General features: G+C 43.6%; 1 protein-coding gene across 1 annotated transcript in view; it reads right to left on the reverse strand.

Annotated features, from left to right (window-relative positions):
- LOC110077784 (neurotrypsin) overlaps positions 1-14,402 on the reverse strand; it is a 39,007-nt gene extending 24,605 nt beyond the window's left edge. The window contains exons 1-4 of the mRNA XM_072994962.2: positions 14,229-14,402; positions 8,600-8,645; positions 7,506-7,742; positions 6,857-6,980 (exon numbers count right to left, since the gene is read on the reverse strand). Of these exons, the coding sequence (XP_072851063.2) occupies positions 6,857-6,980; positions 7,506-7,742; positions 8,600-8,645; positions 14,229-14,288 (467 nt within the window). The 5' untranslated portion in view covers positions 14,289-14,402. The remainder of the gene's footprint in view (positions 1-6,856; positions 6,981-7,505; positions 7,743-8,599; positions 8,646-14,228) is intronic.
- Positions 14,403-19,622: the final 5,220 nt, after the last annotated feature.

The following is a 19,622-nucleotide window of genomic DNA, read 5'->3' on the forward strand; positions in this document are numbered from 1 at the left end:
TGCCCAGAGCAAGGGGGGTCTAGTCAGGGACAGTCTGAGGCGCGTAGGTAATCTTCTAGGTGTACCTCACGGGGAGGTGCGCTAGTGGAAGAACGTGCCAACTGGGGAGACTTAGATTAAGGTGCTCTGAGGCAGCCTAGTTTTGGCGGGAAAAAGCTGAGGCAAAACTGCCTAGTAACAGTGATCTAGCTTGCCAGCTGAGAGGCCCAGCAGAGGGGGGTAGGCTCTGACTCGATACTGTTGCAAGCGAAGTGCTGAAGAACAGCAGCAATCTCTGGGGAGAGCTGGTTCTGAGGCAAGGAGGGAAAAAGTGGTCGTTTTATTCTGAGGCTTGACTTTTTAAAGCCGCTTGTTCTGAGGGGGGATTATGCCCTTGACTCGAAGCCAGATGGCCGAAATGAGTGAAGTGAAAGACCCCCAGATTGACCAAGGTTCTGAGGATGAATTTGGCTCAGTGCAGGGTGACAGCACAGGAGAGCAGAACCCAGAACTCAGAAAATTGCTCATAGCCCAACAGCATGAACTGAGGATGAGGCAATTTGAAGTGGAGGAAAGATTAGAGAGAGAAAGAAGGGAGGAAAGGGAAAGGCAAATTGAAATGGAGGAAAGGGAAAGAGAGAAACAAAGGCAATTTGAATTAGAGAGAGAGAGAATGGAGAGGGAAGAAAGAATGGAGAGAGAGAAAATTGCTCTGGAAAAAGAAAGAATGGCGTATGAGTTAAAAAAATTGGAACTGATGAACCAGAACAATAATAACAATAGGGATTCTGAGGGAAGCCAATTGTCTAAGGCTGACCTGAAGAAATTCCCTGTGTACCACAAGGGAGATTGTCCTGAGGTGTTCTTTTCCTTAGTGGAAAGAGCGTTTGTGGACTTCTCAGTGAGGGAAACTGAGAAGATGACCATCATGCGATCTTTAATCAGTGGTAGCCTGGCTGAGGTATATGCCGAGATGCCTGAGGAACTGATGAAAGATTTTGCAGAGTTTAAAAAACTGGTGTTTGCCAGACATGGGATAAATGCAGAGCAGCTGAGACAAAGATTCAGGTCCCTCACCAAGAAACCAGAACAGACTTTTACCCAAGTGGGGGCCCAATTGGTGAGGCTGCTTGAGAAATGGCTATCTCAGGAGGGAACAGAGACCTATGAGCAGCTTAAAGACTTGATAGCACTGGAACAGTTCTATTCAGTCCTGCATGGGGAATTGAAATTCCAGGTGAGGGAAAGGAAACCGAAGTCTGTGGCAGCAGCCGCAGAGATCGCAGATTTTATTTCCCAAATAAGAAAGCCCTTGGGTGAGGGGAAATCTGTGGGTAAACCCAAAGAAACCTACAGCAAGTACTCTCAGGGACCAGGGAAAAGCCAGCAAGGGGGAGGGGCCCATGGTGAAGGGAAGCCCTCAGACATGAAACCAAGACCTCAGATTTTGGAGGGAAAACCAAAACAAGATGAGAGAGAATCAAAATACACCAGAAAATGTTATTTCTGTCAGGGAAAGGGTCATCTAATCTCAGAGTGTGAGAAATTAAAGCAGCTAAAAGGAATGGTGCCTCAGAATTCTAGTGGGACCAAGCCAAAAGCTGTGTTCTGTGTCCAGAAAGAGCAAGGCTCAGTGTCACTGAGGGAGCCTGTTGCCATGGCTACTCAGTCTGGAACAGCTACCTCTGCTGATCAGGCTGAGGAAAATGGTCCTCTTGTGGAGGTAAAGCGCTGCTTGCTGATAAAAACTGATTCTCAGTTGTTTGAGACAGCAGGGGTGGACGTAGGAATACTTGACCGTCAGTATAGGGGGCTGCGGGACACTTGTTCCCAGGTAACCCTGTGCCATCCAGATATTATTCCTGGGGAGTTTATAATCCCAAATGAGAGCATGAAGGTGGCAGGGATTGAGGGGCAGGTAATCTCTCTGCCAGTAGCAGAGGTACCTGTCAACTTTCAAGGCTGGAGGGGAGCTTGGCGGCTAGCGATTTCATCGACTCTGCCAGCAGCCGTGCTCGTGGGAAATGACCTGGCTGAACATGTGAAAAGGGTGCTAGTGATTACACGTTCACAAGCCACCACGGGGACAGTTCAGGGGGGTAATGATGAGCCAGAGACGGAAGCAGAGGGGAGTTCAGAAGCTGTGGTGGAAACCTTAACCACAGACAGCAGATTTGGACAGGAGCAAAAGGCAGACGCCACTCTCCAAAAGTGTTTTGAACAGGTGACTGACGCCCAGCTAACACCTGAAACCCCAGTGAGATTTCTGGAAAAAAAGGGGATTTTATATAGAGAAACCCTGAGGAATATCTCAAAAGGGGGAGATGGGATCAGAAGTCAGCTGGTGGTACCTGAAAAGTATCGCCCCATGATCTTACAAAGGGGGCACTCTGACATGTTTGCTGCGCACTTAGGAGTGAACAAAACACAGCAGAGAATCACACAGAATTTCTACTGGCCTGACATAGGGAAGCAGATCAGGGAGTTCTGTAAACAATGTGATGTGTGTCAAAGGCAGGGGAATAACCGTGACAGGACCAAAGCAAAGTTGTGCCCTTTGCCTGTGATTGACACTCCGTTCAAATGCATAGGGGTGGATATTGTGGGACCTTTGCCCAAGGCCACAAAGAGGGGGAACAGGTTCATTCTAACAATTGTGGACCATGCCACAAGGTATTCTGAAGCCATACCCTTGACTAACATTGAAACTAACACAGTGGCCGATGCTTTGGTGGGGTATATGTCCAGGATGGGATTTGCCTCAGAAATAATCACAGATTTGGGCGCATCGTTCACATCAAAGCTCATGAAACGCTTATGGCAAATCTGTGGAATTAAGCACAAGGAAACCACTGCCTATCATCCTGAAAGTAATGGGTTAACTGAGAAGTTCAATGGGACTCTAATGCGCATGATTAGGGCTTACTTGGCAGAGAATCCAAACAATTGGGACCAGAAGCTGCAATCCCTTTTGTTTGCTTATCGATCAGTGCCACAAGCTAGTACCGGGTTTAGTCCATTTGAACTTTTATTTGGGAGAAGGGTGAAAGGGCCCCTTGATTTGATCAAGCAAAATTGGGAGCAGATCACCCAGGATGACCCACAAGACGTTGTGACATACATAGACACCTTGATGAATGACCTAAAGCGAAATCTAGGGCTGGCAGCAGAAAACCTGCAAGCTCAGAAGGTCAGACAGAAAACATGGTGTGACCACAAAGCTAGAGAGAGGCACTTTGACCCAGGGGAGGAAGTGCTTTGGCTTAGGCCCTGCAGAAAGAATAAACTGCAGCTCAAATGGGCAGGACCATATAGGGTCATTTCCAAGATGTCAGACCTGAACTACCTTATAGAGCAGGAGGAGAACCAAGCAAGGAGGGTGGTTCATGTGAATGCCCTAAAACCCTACTACAGAGGGGAACAGAGGGTTTTATTCGCGATAAAAGCAGCTGAGAGTGAGGAAGCTGAATTACCCTTCTGGGAGGGTAGAGGGGAAGTAAAATACAACCCAGAGGAGGTAAAGATCAGTCCTGCACTCACCCAAGACCAGCAGCAAGAACCAAAAATGCTGCTTAGTAAATATCAACAGGTGTTTTCCAATAAGCCGGGGATAGTGAAGGGAGTGATGCATCGGATCCACACAGGGGATGCACCCCCGCAGGCAGTATCCCCATACCGAGTAACGGGACCCTATAGGGACAAGGTGCGGAAGGAGCTGGACGAGATGCTTAGGGAGAACATAATCGTCCCCTCTTCTAGTCCTTGGTCCTCTCCGATAGTCCTTGTGGACAAGCCTGATGGGAGCATTAGGTTTTGTGTCGATTACAGGAAATTAAACCGTGTAACCACTCCTGATGCCTACCCAATGCCCAGGCTAGACAACCTGATTGAAACCATAGGGGGTTGTCAGTTCATCTCATCATTGGACCTGGTAAAGGGATATTGGCAATTAAGAATTGATCCCAGGGATCAAGAAAAGACTGCCTTTTGCAGCCCTTTTGGTCTCTATGAGTTTCGAGTCCTGAGCTTTGGTCTCAGAAATGCACCAGCCACATTCCAAAGGCTGATGGACCAGACCTTGGCAGGGCTCAGTGACTTTACAGTGGCCTACATTGACGACATAGGGATCTTCAGTAATACCTGGGAAGATCACCTGATACACCTGGAGTTAGTGCTGCAGAGGTTAAGTGCAGCAGGGCTAACAGTAAAGGCCAGCAAGTGTCAGCTGGGTAGCCCAGAAATAAAATACTTGGGTCACATGGTAGGGGGAGGAGTGATAAAACCCCTGGAGGCCAAAATAGAAGCAGTTCGTGATTGGCCTAGACCCAACACCAAGAAAAAAGTCAAATCATTTCTTGGGTTGGTGGGCTACTACAGAAAGTTCATCCCGAGGTTTAGCGAGATTGCGGCTCCGCTGACCGATCTGACGAGGAAGACGGCTGATGACCGCATCCCGTGGACCAGCGACTGTGAGGAGGCGTTCCAGAGGTTGAAGGAGGCGTTAATCAACTATCCTGTGCTGCGCGCTCCAGATTTCGACCGGGAGTTCATCATCTACACCGATGCATCCAACAGCGGGGTAGGAGCAGTTCTGTGCCAGGAGGATGAGAATGGTGACCAGCATCCAGTGTCCTACCTGAGTAGGAAACTTCAAAAAGGTGAGAGACATTTGGCAACCGTGGAGAAGGAGTGTTTGGCCATAGTCTACGCGATCCAGAAGGCCAAGCCTTACATCTGGGGAAGACATTTTATTCTGTGTACTGACCATTCACCATTGCAATGGTTAAAGACAATGAAAACCCACAATAGCAAACTTATGAGGTGGGCTTTAAACCTACAGGACTATGACTTTGAAGTGAAGGTGGTCAGAGGGTCAGTGAACTGTGTTGCTGACGCCTTATCAAGAAGACCTGAAGAATGAAGACTGCGACAGAACATGGACTATGTGTATATAATGATGACAAAAAGTTAAATGTACCTGTTTTTTTTGAATTTGGTTTGTATGAATAAAGGTAAATTGATGTAATGTATATGGTAAATGTTTAAATGCCTAAATGGTAAATGTTTAACTTAGAATGTAAGTATGAGTAAGTATAATATGGTATGTATAACTGTTGTTGTGTGTTTTATCAAGGTTGTTTTTTGGTGAAAAGCACGTTAGCTTTCCCCCTACAAAACAACTTATAAAGAGGGGAGGTGTTACATACAGCACTGATGTTACCTGTCTGTCATGGGTTTGGAGGGAAAGTTCCATCCTATGGGGAGTGAAAGGCGGGACATCAGGAGGAGGGGCTGTACTGTATATATATGTGGAGCGTGTGTCACACTGAGAGATGCTGAGAGACACTGGGATGTGACGAAGCAGCAGCTGGGAAGAAGAAGCTGTTGTGGGAGTCTGTGTGTCAGACAGGGTACTACTGTGTGTCAGAGTACCAACCTGATAGGTTCAGGTGTCTGTTGGGTAGCCAGAACTGATAGGTTCAGGGTCTGTGCTTCAAGTTAAGGGTTCTGTGTGAACCAAACTGTGTGTATGTATGAGTGAGAATAAGCCACGTTACTTTATCTATTCACCTGATTGTTTATTTTTCCCTGTGTATATTTAAAATAAACCTTATTCCTTTTATTGTTTAAAAATCCATCCCTGGTCTGTGTGACTTCTTAAAGGGAATGGTTGGTGGCAGCTTAGTGAACGTGTGGCAGATCCCAGTAGGTCTGGGTTTGTCACAGATCTATCCATCAATCTATTATCAGTGTCCATCTGCAGCTCAAGGGGATCCTGCCCACCCTAATGGTTCTTCTGTGGTGCTGGTAGAAGACAGCAGTCTGAGACGCCAAGATTACCAAGAGCCATCTGAACAAACAGCAAGCTAGCTGAAATGATGCTAAATCCAAAAACATCTTAGCTTAGAGGTGTGGCAAATTCACGGACTACCCTGATCTTGGCCTGATCTTGTGTCAGCCAGCATTGTGGTCCTACTGCCTCTTCTTTCTGGAGCTTAGCATTCATACTTTGGAGGCTATACCTACACAGGAGGAAAACAAGATAGGACGGTGATGGTCAACCTACCTTGGGATCAAATAATTCTTGCAATCAAGTTACCAGTAGGCTTCCTCTCTTCCTCCTCCACCATTTCCTGAGCTGAAGCTACTATTATTTTCTCTACTTCTGAACCTAAAGCTGCTACTTTATGAATACCTATGTTTCCTTCTGATAACAAAAATAATGCATTTAAAGACGACAAGATAAATTTTAAATTCAGGAAACACTGCAGGTGGGAAGGATTAAAAGCAATAATAAGAACAGTCCATATTCCCAATCGAATTTCTTTGTTCATAGCTGTTTACACTTAAAACACAGAAACAATTATAGATATTTATTGCTGACCATAGTAAAAGTAAAATTGCAAATGATACATATTAGCAGTTTTACAGCTCATCTCACAACCACAGAATGTGTTTTGGTGATGCTTTTATTTATTTATTTATTTATTTATTTAGTATGAGATTTATTTGTTCCTTTTTAGTATTTGTATACTCCCCGTTGTTAGCTTTGCTGTGTCTCAATGGTGTAAGCAGCCCTTACAGGGTAAGGGAGGGGAAAAATATTTTAAATAAATAAATAAAATAAATCTGCAAACTAATCACACTACTTGTACTTGAATTTATCACAAATGGAGCAGATTTGATCACAGACCTCTGAAAGATCGTATCTGACTTTGCCCTTAAATGTGTTTGTGTATGAACAAGGAAAATGCTGTGTATGCTTGCAATCCTATTGAATCGTATCAAGGAAATTCTAGCATCCGATAAAAAATGTGATTGCTGTTCAGAAATGGGCAATGCCTTCCCCTGACCCACCTCCACAAACTGTTCTTACCTGAGTCCCAGCTGTCTGCAGATCACACTGGCATCCCAGTCTGTCCACTGATCCCCACAGATAGTGCCCCACATGCCACTGAAATATAACTCCACTCTGCCACCCTCCTTTAGTCGCACAGCACCTGTCAAAATGGATACAAGAATCACATCTGCAGGACTGTCCAAAAGGTCAATGGTGTTCGAAGGCAATCGTCCTTCACAAAGGAGATGATTAGGATCTGGCCTCCTGCCTCCCCCACCTTCTGACAGCCATGATGACCGAGGCAGTTCTGCAGGAATGGGGGAATACTGTAAATCTCTTCACACTAACTTTGACTTGAAATATTTTGCCTAAAAAGGCAGGTGGGTGCGAACTGATCAGTGGACCAGACAGCAGGGAATCTAACTTAATTTATCCCAGACTTACCAGCAGATGGGTCGTGTTTTACTCATTCTTCAAAATAAAAAGAAACCTTGCTTCTTCTTAGGCCTTTCTGTGACACTTATTCGTTTATGATGTTAATGTCTCATTCTTCTTTCATGGAGTTCAACACCATAACGAAAGAGTACACAACATTTTAAACCCTAGGATCATTCCTTTCATCTTAGCACATTATACTGGTAGTTTCTCTTTAATGGCAATATCAAGTGTTGCATCTGATACTTACCCTGACTACAATCACAGCTGGCCCAGCCAACAGCTCCAGTGGGAAGTGTGTTGAAACACCAAGGCACTGCCTCACCATCCGGATTCCTGCAGTAGTTGTGATTCCCTAAACCTCGATTCGGATACTGCTGAATATAATCAGGGAAGTCTGACCAGTTCAAGCACGGCGACCCAGAGACCGTCACAGCCAGTGACCCGTTGTAATATCCAAAGGGGTCCATCTCACATGCAGCAGAGGCTGGAAGCACAGGCCAAGAGGTAAGCTTAAGCGGCCTGCTCATGAAAAGCTTGAACAAATTTATGAGCTGCGAAGGAACTCTTGGGGACTCTTCCTCAACCACAAGAAATGAGCTCAAAACCCGATTACAAAGTGGGGTGTCTATTTGGTTATTTCACTTTGGGACAAAACCTTTTAAACAGGGGAGGCAGAGGTTTAGTGGGTAAAGCAGTGGGGTTAGTAGCAACCCCGCCCCACCTCTGCTTTTTGCACCGGTCTGGTTTAGAAAGAACATCCATCCAACTGGGCAGCTTAGGAAGCAGCACGCCTGCTGACAGTGCTTCCCTTGGAATGACACAATGACACCAGGCAGCATTGTTTCAGATCATTATCGGAGCAAGTGGGAACAACGCCACTTCCCCGTATCAGATCGCTACATGGTTCTAAGGATCATTCTGTTGGTGGGAGTTAAGGGAAATAGCATCTTTCACCCCCACAGACCACAGAGGCTTGCACTTTTAAGAAACAGCCTATATTAGTTTGAAGTAGTTTAAATGAACGTATTCTAATTTAATGCAAATAATTCCTTTTTAGTGAAGATTGTTTGGTGTTCCTTTTACCCTCTGTCCTCTTTTCTGGCAGTGGGCATCCTACTTGGAAGTCAATGAATGTATGGGTTTATTGTACCATTTCAAGTCTTATTTTTCCTTTTTAAAAAATCAAGTGAATACTTGAGGAACTGATCTCTTTACATTGAGCTGTCCCCCCTTTTGCTTCCAAATCCATAAACATGGAACCAAAATTGGGTATTGTAAGGAATATTGTAATGAAGCCCTGATTAGAAAGGAGGAAAATGATGTCCAACTTAGTATTTTTACCTGCATTCTCCCAATTATTTTGACTGGGCTGAGATCCTAAGAAAGCCTGTGGGGAAAAAAAAGAAAGAAAGAAGAGGAAAAGCAGAGGGATTATGTAGTCCATAAATAGAGATGGGAAAATTCTGGCTCACTGGAGGGGGGGGAGGTCCCATCCAGTCTACCCCCTGCTTTTGGAGGCCCTGCTTGTTTTCCTTCTAGCACTATGCAGGAAATCCCCGTTCTTAATTCTTGTCACTAACCGTGATTGGAGAACAGCAGAATACTATGTGGCCGTCCAGTTTTCAGCTAAAACTACTCAAATGTATCACCAGCAAAGTACAGCCCAGTTTAGACAATGACACTTCTTTCTCATGCACTCCAGGTGGCAGGACTCTACTTCTGTATAGCGGGCCTTACTTATCTACAACAATAGATCTCACAACAAAACTACTGATTCATGAACCAGATCTTGTTGGAGATCCAGATGCCTGCCATGTCTTTGTGGCTATACTGGAAATATGATTACAGGATGTAATAAGGCAACCAGCAACATCATCTTCTAGTCATCTGATCTTAAAGCAGCCATTTTTCAAGGAAAAAAAATCAGAAACATATTCCAAAGGGAAAGAGCTCACCAAGAATACATCAAAAGTTGAGCTCTATCTCCTGCAGCTTAAATCGGGACAAATGATTTGAATCTTATTGCATTTCTTAATCAGCTCATCTTGGCAAAGTTGTCTGTATTATTAATAGCAGCCCATGTTTGTAACTTTTATGATGGTTTGGGCAATATTCTTTAATTGTAATTTCTGTATTCCTATTGCCTCTAGTCTTTCTGATTCCCACAACTAGTATATACAGTATTTGGAGACCAAACTGTTCTCACACTTGGCTTGATAAAGACTTTTCATCATATTAGGATCTGTTTGCCTATCTGTCCTTGTCTGTATTTGTCACCTACCTATTACAGTTGACTGACTCAATGATCACTGTTGAGATCATCACTGTGGTGGCATGTTTTGAATTCTTAATGCATTTCATCCTCATATATCTACTTGTGTTTTAAAATATGCCTAGTGATGTAACATTTCAGGTCCAGAATTCTATTGCAGATTTACATCTGTGTAAGGGAAATAAGGTACGTTGCGGTCGCAAAATATTGCTCACCAACAAGATGCTAGTTGTTCCCAGGTACATACCGAATCACGCAATCAGACACATGCCCAAGAACACAACCAGGATCTCATTAATGCATGGCACTTTGCCACCATAATTTACAGGATTTTGCTTCTACATGTGTAAATTTCTAATAGGATTCTGCCCCTTGTCCATTGAAGTGCAAAGCTGCCCATGAAATCTTTGTCTTTAAAATGCCCCAATATTATTCATTGATTTTACTGCAACTTATTCACATGCATGTGCAGCACAGAATTTATGCACCTCCCAATGATCCTGCTTGTTTTGACTGATGGTTGAAAATGTGCCATGGGACAAACAGTTATTTTTAGCTTAATTCAGATAATTCATTAACTTGGTGATGTCTTGATTAGATTAACGTTTAGCCATAACAAAAATAATTTTCACTTATTTTGTGATATATTTTTCCATTTTTCTCCCACTTTAAACAAAGTCCCCACACAATACATAACTGTGTTATGACCCACTTTAGGTGAACATCCTGAAATGAGAGAGACAGCTGATTTAGTGCTAATGGGAAATCCTAATAGATCCTCCTTTATCAAGGAGCAGAAGGAAGATATTACCTTAAATGATTGCTTTGGAAAAGTTAATGAGAATCCCATTCCACGGAGCCCTGAACACCCAGAAAGATATTGTGTGGAAAAAGATTTATCATATAGAGAGGTTTTAATGACTCCTCATGGGGAGGGAGGACCCCACAAACAGCCAATTGTCCCTGTTAAATACAGATAAAAGATTATAGAAAAGGCACACAAAGATGTATTTGTCAATGGGGCTGATTTGTGGAAGTTTCTACCTTTACATGAAGATGCTCCGTTAACAAACTTAAAGAAGGCTCAACATGCAGCTGCAAAAGCACTGAAAATCCTGCGAAGCGAGCCCTTGTCTGAGAATCCAGATGATGAAAGTCTCAATGAATCTGAAATACGCCAAGGGTTTGAGATGGCACATAAGGGAAACTTGCCTGTGAATTTGGAGGTGACCTGGGAAAGTGGTCCCCCTCCTATGAAGAGCTTTGTGACTAAAGTACCTGTCGGCGAGTTTATGGTTAAGGGTGAAGGCAAGCGCAAGACGTTTTCAAAGAAGAACGCAGCCATAGGTGTTCTGGAGGAGTGGAAGAAACTGCGTTCCCTTCTTACAGTTGAGAAAATGAAGCCACTAATCAAAAAGAAAACAGGCTTCGCCTGAAAGAGGCGAGCTGAAGACATGGCAGGAGACATGGTGGCTTCTGACTCCAGTTTCAAGAGTGGGAGGTATGTAAGGTGCTGAATCCTGTTCCCAATTACAGTGGTGCCTCGCATAACCTTCGCTATAACGAAACATCGCTAAACGGAATAAAAAAAGCCATAGAAACGCATTGAACTTTGTTCAATGCGTTCCTATGGCTTGAAAACTCACCGTTAAGCGATGTTTCTTCATAGCGCCGCCATTTTCGCGCCCTCGGTAAGCGAGGGCAGGGCACGAAAATGCGGCGCGGACCTTCCGGCGGCCATTTTGGAACCGCCGATCAGCTGTTCTCCCCGGCTTCGTTGTGCGAAAATCGCTAAGCGAATCGCTTAGCGATCATCGCACAGCGAAAAAACCCAATAGGGGCCATCGCTGAGCGAATGCTCCAGCGATGGCCCAGAGTGCCTCATTAAGCGATTTCATCGCTCAGCGAGGCACTCGTTAAGCGAGGCACCACTGTAGTTGCACTTTACAACTTCTGTAAAGTGCAGACTAAAATTCATAGTGGATTCATAGCATCCTTGAAATGTCACCATCAACTACCACTAGGCAGCAGGATTATTCCCTGTTCTGAAACACTCTAAAACTGACAGATGAAGAAAACGGTTTTGGTGTCTCACAAATAGCAGCGTACCATAGAAAATAAATAAGACAAGACTAGAAATCAAAATGTAATAACATAAAGAAGATTTAATGGGAGTTGTTGATATCCAGTGGGATTTGACTCAAGACAGAATAGTCTGAGAATACAACTTAGGCAGTGATTCAGTGGTTAAATGACGATTTGCTCTATTTATGAAACAGGTGAATCCAAAGTATTTTTACTGACTACATGACACAAAAGCTAATTTGAACTGGTCTAGCCCTTCCCCCCCCCCCCCCCAAAATTGCTTTTTTCTCTGCTGCTTGAGGGGCGGGGACTTTTCTCCATGTGGTTAGTTATGATATAATCTTGTAAAGACAGGGGCGGGGTAAGTCTGTTGGTGGTGTCTTGCTTACACTGGCAGCTGGGACATCATGTTCAGGACCAGTGGAATACCCTCCATAGGCATTCTTTCATCTCCCCTGATCATCATCTAAATTTTTTATTCTTTTTTAAAAATTGTACATATAGCACTAAATCACCCCAATATCTTATTGCTGGGTGCTTGTTATTAGTATTTCCTGTATTTACACTCCATAAGAGGATTGCCAGAGGTGGGACCAGAGGAAAGAAGGTAGTGGTGGATATGGGCCGAAATGTGATTCACATTGCATTCAGTGTGAATGGTGACCTCTTGAATCAATCTGCAGCCCCTGTTTGAGCACTGACTGTGATTTAAAATGTAATATAGGTTGCTAATCAAGCTGCAGCAAAGTGTAGTCACACCCTTAGTCTAGAGCAGCTATCAGAGGGCAGAGGTCTCCTTTCTCCCCGTTTCAGTGTTTGTGTACTTATTTTTCTGTTTATTATGATGTCATACTATTATGCTCTTAAAAGACGTCACACTTCTTTGCTACTTTTATCAATCTAGATTGTCTTTCATCCAGAATACAGAAAAAACTACAACTCCCATAATTCCCCAGCCACAATGGGCACCAATGCTGCCCTTATGTTTATGAATATTGAAGCAGAATGTCCATCTTAGAATAGGAACCTGCCATTGGAAGTAATTCCCTTCCCCACACCTTCTCTGTCTTTGGGGGCAGAGGTTCTCCAAGGATAAAAATATGCCAACATCGACCACCTCAATGGTCTCTCCCTACCCCACATTCCTGATTTATCTACCAGAACAAAACCAAAGTAATGTGTTCCAAATGCCAAATTGGATTTTTTTTGCATGAATAAAATATCTCTTTTCCTCCCTTGAAGTGCATCAAACTCATCCACCGTTGGGCTGTAATTTTAGTGGGGCTTACATAACCTGATAACATGAACAAATCCAACACTACTGTATCCTCTATAAAACTCATGGATAATCATGGGTGTAGAAGGGATTTAATTCTGTTTACCAGCCTGAACTCACTCCAGCCTTTAGAAAATGACACCTGTCTGAATTTAGGGTATGCAGGAAACCAGCTAGAAACGCTGCAGTGTGGATTTAGAGACAGAGAGGTGGGGAAGGAAATCTATGAGAATGCCAAGGGTGACACAGCTTACTTTCCTTGGGAATCTAATGCAAGACTGGCAGTTATGTTGTTGTTGTCTTCTTCTTCTTCATGCTTATTTATTTCCAGTAGACTCTCTTTGTATACTGTAACTTTAACTAGTAAACAGATTATCAGGACTCTATGGGTCTTCAGCCCCACTCTCACCCATCAACTATAGTGCTCTGTACAGCTGAAAAATGCATTACAATGCACAAAAGTTCATGCTGAAATAAATCTGTTTATCCTTAAGATGTGAACGTAGTTTGCTTTTTATTTTTGAACTGTTTTTTCCCCCTCATCCAGAGGAATCAAAACTGGATAGTCCTTGATAATGCCACTAGTTAGGAAAGGAGCACATGCTGAAAAGGGTGCTCCTGAGCTCCCCTTAGTGATAACACTACACTTTGGTTCTATATTTCTCAGAGCCCTCGATAATGGAAACAACTAGTTTCCTAACAGATGGGAAAAATCAAAGCACAGGATCCCAGACAGTTGTACAGGGAATCCACGGGAACGGATGAGCCAGCCAGAAAATTTGCATTCAGGGTATGTACTTGCACGCCAGACAGCATGGGCTGGGCTTGATTAAGTGCATGCTGCTGTAGCCCAGCATGAATGGAGATTCTGCAATCCAGATGGCTGGCAGGCAGCACCTTCATTTATTATCTCTACTCCTCCCAATGTGTCATTGGAAAAAAAATACTAGCAGACACTTCTATACATTTACCGATTCTGGCATTAACACTTTAAGGTTCTACCTCCAGACCCACATTTTCATTAATGATTGAGGGATCAATGAACATCAGGAAGAGAATCGACATCATGATGCTTGAAATAATAATAATAATTTAAAAAGCCTACAAAACCCAGCACAATTTGTGGATTTCTTTGAATTCTGCTTTATTCATATGATGCAAAAAAACCACACAAACACAGGCACTTTTCCCTTCAGGAAGGCAGGATCATCACACACACCCCTCCATGCCCAGAAATCTGCACATGCAACAAGGGTTGCTTTTCCACAGGCACACATCCTGCATGCATTTGTACAACTAAACATGTGACTTATTTTTAAGCAGACAGAATCTCCTACCTTCACTGATCCAAGATACAAGAGCATATGCTGCAGCAGGAACACTTGGAGGCAAGCCATCCTTCTACAAGCAGTGAGTGGATTCCTCGTGCTTTATAATTTCTTCCAGGCACTGTGCTTATTTTCTACCTCCTGTTCTTCTCTTAACTCCTCCCGTCATGTAACAGGGGATAAGAGGTTCCAGTCATTTTGATGCAAAGAGGAAGAAGATGCACAGGGATGGCCATGAACATGTGTTTTGCCTTACTTCTCTTGCCTCTTTCTTCCTTTTATTTTTTTTCCTTCTCCAGAGCCTCTGAATATAATGGGTCCCAGAACTTCTAAATCAGGTTTGTGAATGACAATAGGCAAGTATAGACTGGTAGAAAGCAGCCCTCAGGTTTCCAGGCTGGTTCCACACCTCTTTTCCCCCTCCTTTATGTCACCCCCATCTTTGGCTTTCTCCCCATCAGTTCCCACCCCTTTTGTTGCTGTCAAAGCTCTCTCTCTCTCTCTCTCTCTCTCTCTCTTGCTCTTGCTCTCTCTGGCACAGTGTGTATACCTCCTCCCCTCCAACTTGGATCAATCTGCTCTCCTGAAATATCTGACACATTTTCCTTACCTTGATTGTCTAGCTGGAAGGTGCTAAACCATACTTCCCTCCACAAAGAGCAAACAAAATTTAAATCCAAATGGAGCAAAATCCTTTGCTTGAGCTCATAAGTGATTAACCCAGTTACAAAGAATCTGGACTTTATCCTTCTGTTTATTCAGCTAACTAACGTTACCTAGGGCCATATTCTGCTGCATTTGATCTGCTGGCTTAACAGCCCAGAAAGACAGAGGAGTTTTGCATGAAGACTATGCAGTCTTCCCAGAAAAAACTCTCCTGCCTCTAAGAGGCCAGGCCTACCAGGTTGCAAAGCCCAAGAGAGCAAGCTCCTTGGAGCATGTCCGTCTTCCCACATGGGTGAAAAATACTGGCAAAGGTGTGTCAGCCCCACTTTTACAGGCTTTTAGAAGATCAAATCTACCAGAACAGGGGTAAGAAAACATACAAATTAAATGAAAATACAATAATTATCTGGGAATGTTAAAATTCAAATGTGCAACCAACCAACTAAATGCCGTTTAGGCTGTATAAAGGCAGAGCAAAATATGTCTCTGTCATCTCCATGACTATCAATGTATTCAAAATATTTTTAACTCTGTTTTTCTCCTCAAAAGAACCCAAGGGGGCTCACACCATTAAAAAGACAATACGTATACAAAGCTAAAAACAGTGTGTACAAATATTAAAAAAGAATTAAACAAGTACCATATTAACAATGGTAATTAAAATCAATACTAAGAATACATCTGAAAGCAACAGAGCACAGAATCCCTCTCTGTCACAAAACCCCTCCCAGTGGCTGCCAATCACTAAAGAAAAGCCTGTCTGAAGAGAAAGGTCTTTGCCTACCTGGGGAAGGACAGCAAAGAGGGAGCCAGAGGGAGGGAGTTCCAAAGTCTGGGAGCAGTGACAGAAGAAGGCCCTCTCCCCACCAAGCACACCTGTGAGGGTGAAGGGATCAAGAAAAAGCCCCCCGCCCGATGATCTTAATGTCCGGGCAGGCTCATAAAGAGAGATGAGGTCTTTTGGGTAGCTTGGACCCAACCCTAACCTTAACCCTTTGAATTCAGCCTGGAAACAGATCAGCAGCCAGTGGAGCTGTTGTAACAGGGGTGTTACATGTTCACTGTAACCAGCCCCAGTTAACAATCTGGCTGCAGGATTTTGGACCCTTTGAAGTTTCCGAACACTTTCCAGAGGCAGCCCCACATAGAGCATGTTATAGTAATCCAGGCTAGATCAGACCTCTCCGGGATTGATGCAACTGGCACACTAGTTTTAACTGTGAAAAGGTGCTCCTGGCCACTACTTAAACCCGGGCATCCATGTTTAGAGACCAGTCAAGGAGCACCCTCAAGCTGCGTACCTGTGTTTTCAGAGGGAATGTAACCCCATCTAGCACAGACTGAATCCCTATTCCGAGATCTACCTTTTGACTAACCAGGAGCGCCACTGTCTTGTTTGGATTAAGTTTCAGTTTATTTGCCCTCATCCAGTCCATTACTGACACCAGGCACTGATCTAGAGCTGAAATGGATTTAGATAGAAAGGAGAGATAGAGTGGGGTGTCATCTGCATACTGGTAACACCAAACCCCCAAATTCTGGACAACCTCTCCCAGCAGTTTCACGTAGCTGTTAAATAGCATAGGTGACAAAAGAGATCTCTGAGGGACACCATAGGCCAATGGCCACTGTGAAGCAGCACCTCCAAATCCCACCCCAGAGAGACAACCCAGAAGGATACCATTGTTGATGGCATCGAAACTCACTGAGAGGTGCAGCAGAACCAATGAGGACACACTCCCCTGTCCAGTTCCTGACGTAGGTCATCCATAAAGGTGACCAAAGCAGGCTTAAACCAGATTGAAATTGTGGGGAAATTGTATGCTTTTACAATGTATATATCTGTGGCTATAGCAGACATTGTGCTAAGCGCGCAAATCACGTACACAGCAATAAGGATGATTCATTAACCTGCTTTGGTATCTAGGATAATTTCCTGTCTCTGGGTAAATTGTATCAACTTACTTGTGTATTTAAAGTGTTATCTGTCTATGTTTACCCTGCTCTGTATTCAGGAATGTTTACCCTGCTTGTGTATTTAGGATTTACGTGCCTCTGTTTACCGGCCCCTCTGTTTACCCTACTTGTGTATTCAGGATATTAACCTGCCTGTGTTTAGAATGGTCACTGGTTAACTAGTGCAAAGGTAGTAGAGAACAATAAAAGGGGGGCACGGCGACGGATAGGGAGAAAAAAAATTCCCACTGAACAGCTGTGCACAGCATGCTGTTTTTTGTTCATCCGGATCCCGCCCTGAAACACACACTCGAGTGCTCGCCTTTTCTTTCTCCTTGCTGGTCAAGAGGGGAAAAAGGCTTCATCTGCAGATCCCTACAACTAGACTTCATCTGCAGATCCCTACAACAAGGCTTCATCTGCAGATCCCAACAATTAGGTTTCATCTGCAGATCCCTACAACAAAGCTTCATCTGCAGATCCCGACATGAAATAGATCTAGATAATCTGTCTCATCCAGGAGCCTTCAGAGCTGAGAAGCTGCAACCCATTCCAGCATCTTGCCCAAGAATGGGATATTAGAGACTGGCCAGTAATTATCCAGTACCATGGGGTCCAAGGAGGGTTTTTTTTCCCAATTATTGTCTTACTACTGCCTCCTTTAAGCAAGCTGGGATCCTACCTTGCTGCAAGGAGCCATTTGCTACCCCTTGGACCCACTAGACCAGTCCCTCTCTGGCAGCTTTTACAAGTCAGGATGGGCAAAGGTCTGGCAGACAAATGGTAGCCTTCTTCTCTCCAAGGGTCTTGTCCACATCATCAGGATGCAAAAACTGAAACGTATCTATCAACACAGGATGAACAGGAGCCATGGTTATCTACAGGACCTGCATTAACTACAGCATCAAAGTCAGAACAGATCCATGAGATTTTGCCTGCAAAGTGCTGTGCAAAGTGATCAGCACTATCTACATGTCTATATACGCATACATCTGTGTGTGTGTGTGCGTGTGTGCACGCGCGCGCATGCATGCGTGTGTGCGATCTATATTAGTTAAGTATAGAAGAGGTTAAAGGAAAATACTTAAAACTTTGTGTAACTTTAAGAATGTGCTTAAGAACTATTCCTGAAACATCTTGTAACCAATAAACCTGTTCTTATTTCAAAGTTAAGTACTGAATGGACTTCAGACTTTCACAGGAAAAATAGTTGGTAAAGAGATCGACTAGTGGCAGCATGGTAAAGGACATGGTAGGATAACGTAACACAAGCTCCTTTTTTGGTGAAACAAGCAGGGGCTACGTGGTAAACATCACAGTTATATACAGTACTGTATCAAGGAAATGGCTGTATGACCAAAAAAGCATGTCAATAAAAATCATACGGAACAGGTAGCCTTTCCAAATCCTTTTCCACAGCCAAGGAGCTCAATGATGCATTCCATACACCGGCTCATTGTAATGTCACCAGTATAACTTTCAGCAGTAAACGACTGCAATCTCAGAACTTGGTGTAGGTGTTCCTTATTGCACACCGGTAACTCAGAGTGAGATATAACATGCCTATACTGATTTCCTAACTTGTGGCAACTGGCTGCTGAAAGGTGTGGCATTATGCTGGCTGATGTAATGAATAGAATTTAGACCACTGTCATCACAAAGTAGGGCCCTGTCAAAAAGATACGATCACGGCTGCCTACCACTAGATAGGATCTCCAGTACTGATCTTAAACTGAAATTCGTCTGGCGCCGACGTTGATGACATTTCGGCGCCAGGTCAAAACCTTCCTGTTCCAGAAGGCTTTTAATTGAAATAACATCAACTGTGGGTCCTGATGATGGCAATTGTAATTGTATTTTAATCATGTTATTGTTATTGTATTGAATTTTAATTATTGTAAGCCGCCCAGAGACCTCTGGGTAGAGTGGGCGGCATATAAATTCAATAAATAAATAAATGAATGAATGAATGAATGAATGAATGAATGAATGAATAAATAAATAAATAAATAAATAAATAAATAAATAAATAAATAAATAAATAAATAAATAAATAAATAAATAAATAAAAGCCCAGGTAGGGCCATACAGGTTCAGGTGGTCCTTAAGGTAACATGTCTCCAATTAAGGACGTCATGAGCCAAAATTTACTTACACTTTGCACTGGGCCCAGATATGCTCTAGTGACTGGTACAAATCCAGTCAATACATGATTATGGTTAGTGTCCTGTTTGGAGCATAGGGGACACTGTATACACTTCCCCTTGCTGTGGCAGTCCCCTGCCAGTTGCACAACCAATATCACCACAAGTGAGAGATGGGAGGCAACACCAGGAAGCAGTGAAGATTTCATCAGTACTGGAGATACGTTTTGAGGGGCTTTGGGCAAGATGTCCTCCAAAGACCATGGCCACCAGCACGATAGGTCACCCCTCCTCCAGCCAGGCACCTTGCTCCAAAGGGGACAGCAGGCAGTGTTGGGTCATTTTTAATTTCCCTCCTTGACCATGGCTGCAACCACCCACCCATTTCATTTCCCTGCTAATGGTATTCTGGGTGAAATGGTAGGCAGCTGCTGTAGCCCCAGCTGGCGCTTTGCTTCGAAGCACCTCCACCACTCTGTAAAAGCAATTTTTTGAAAGTGGTGACAATAATGCTAATGTTTATTTAGTTAGTTAGTTAACATATTTTTATTCCACCTTTTTCCTTAAAATGGACCCAAGGAAAGTTATTGAAAAACAATATTTGAAGCTGAAAACAATGAGTATACATTGGTGGTTT

Source organism: Pogona vitticeps, chromosome 3 (genome assembly GCF_051106095.1).
Source record: "Pogona vitticeps strain Pit_001003342236 chromosome 3, PviZW2.1, whole genome shotgun sequence".
NCBI lineage: Eukaryota > Metazoa > Chordata > Lepidosauria > Squamata > Agamidae > Pogona > Pogona vitticeps.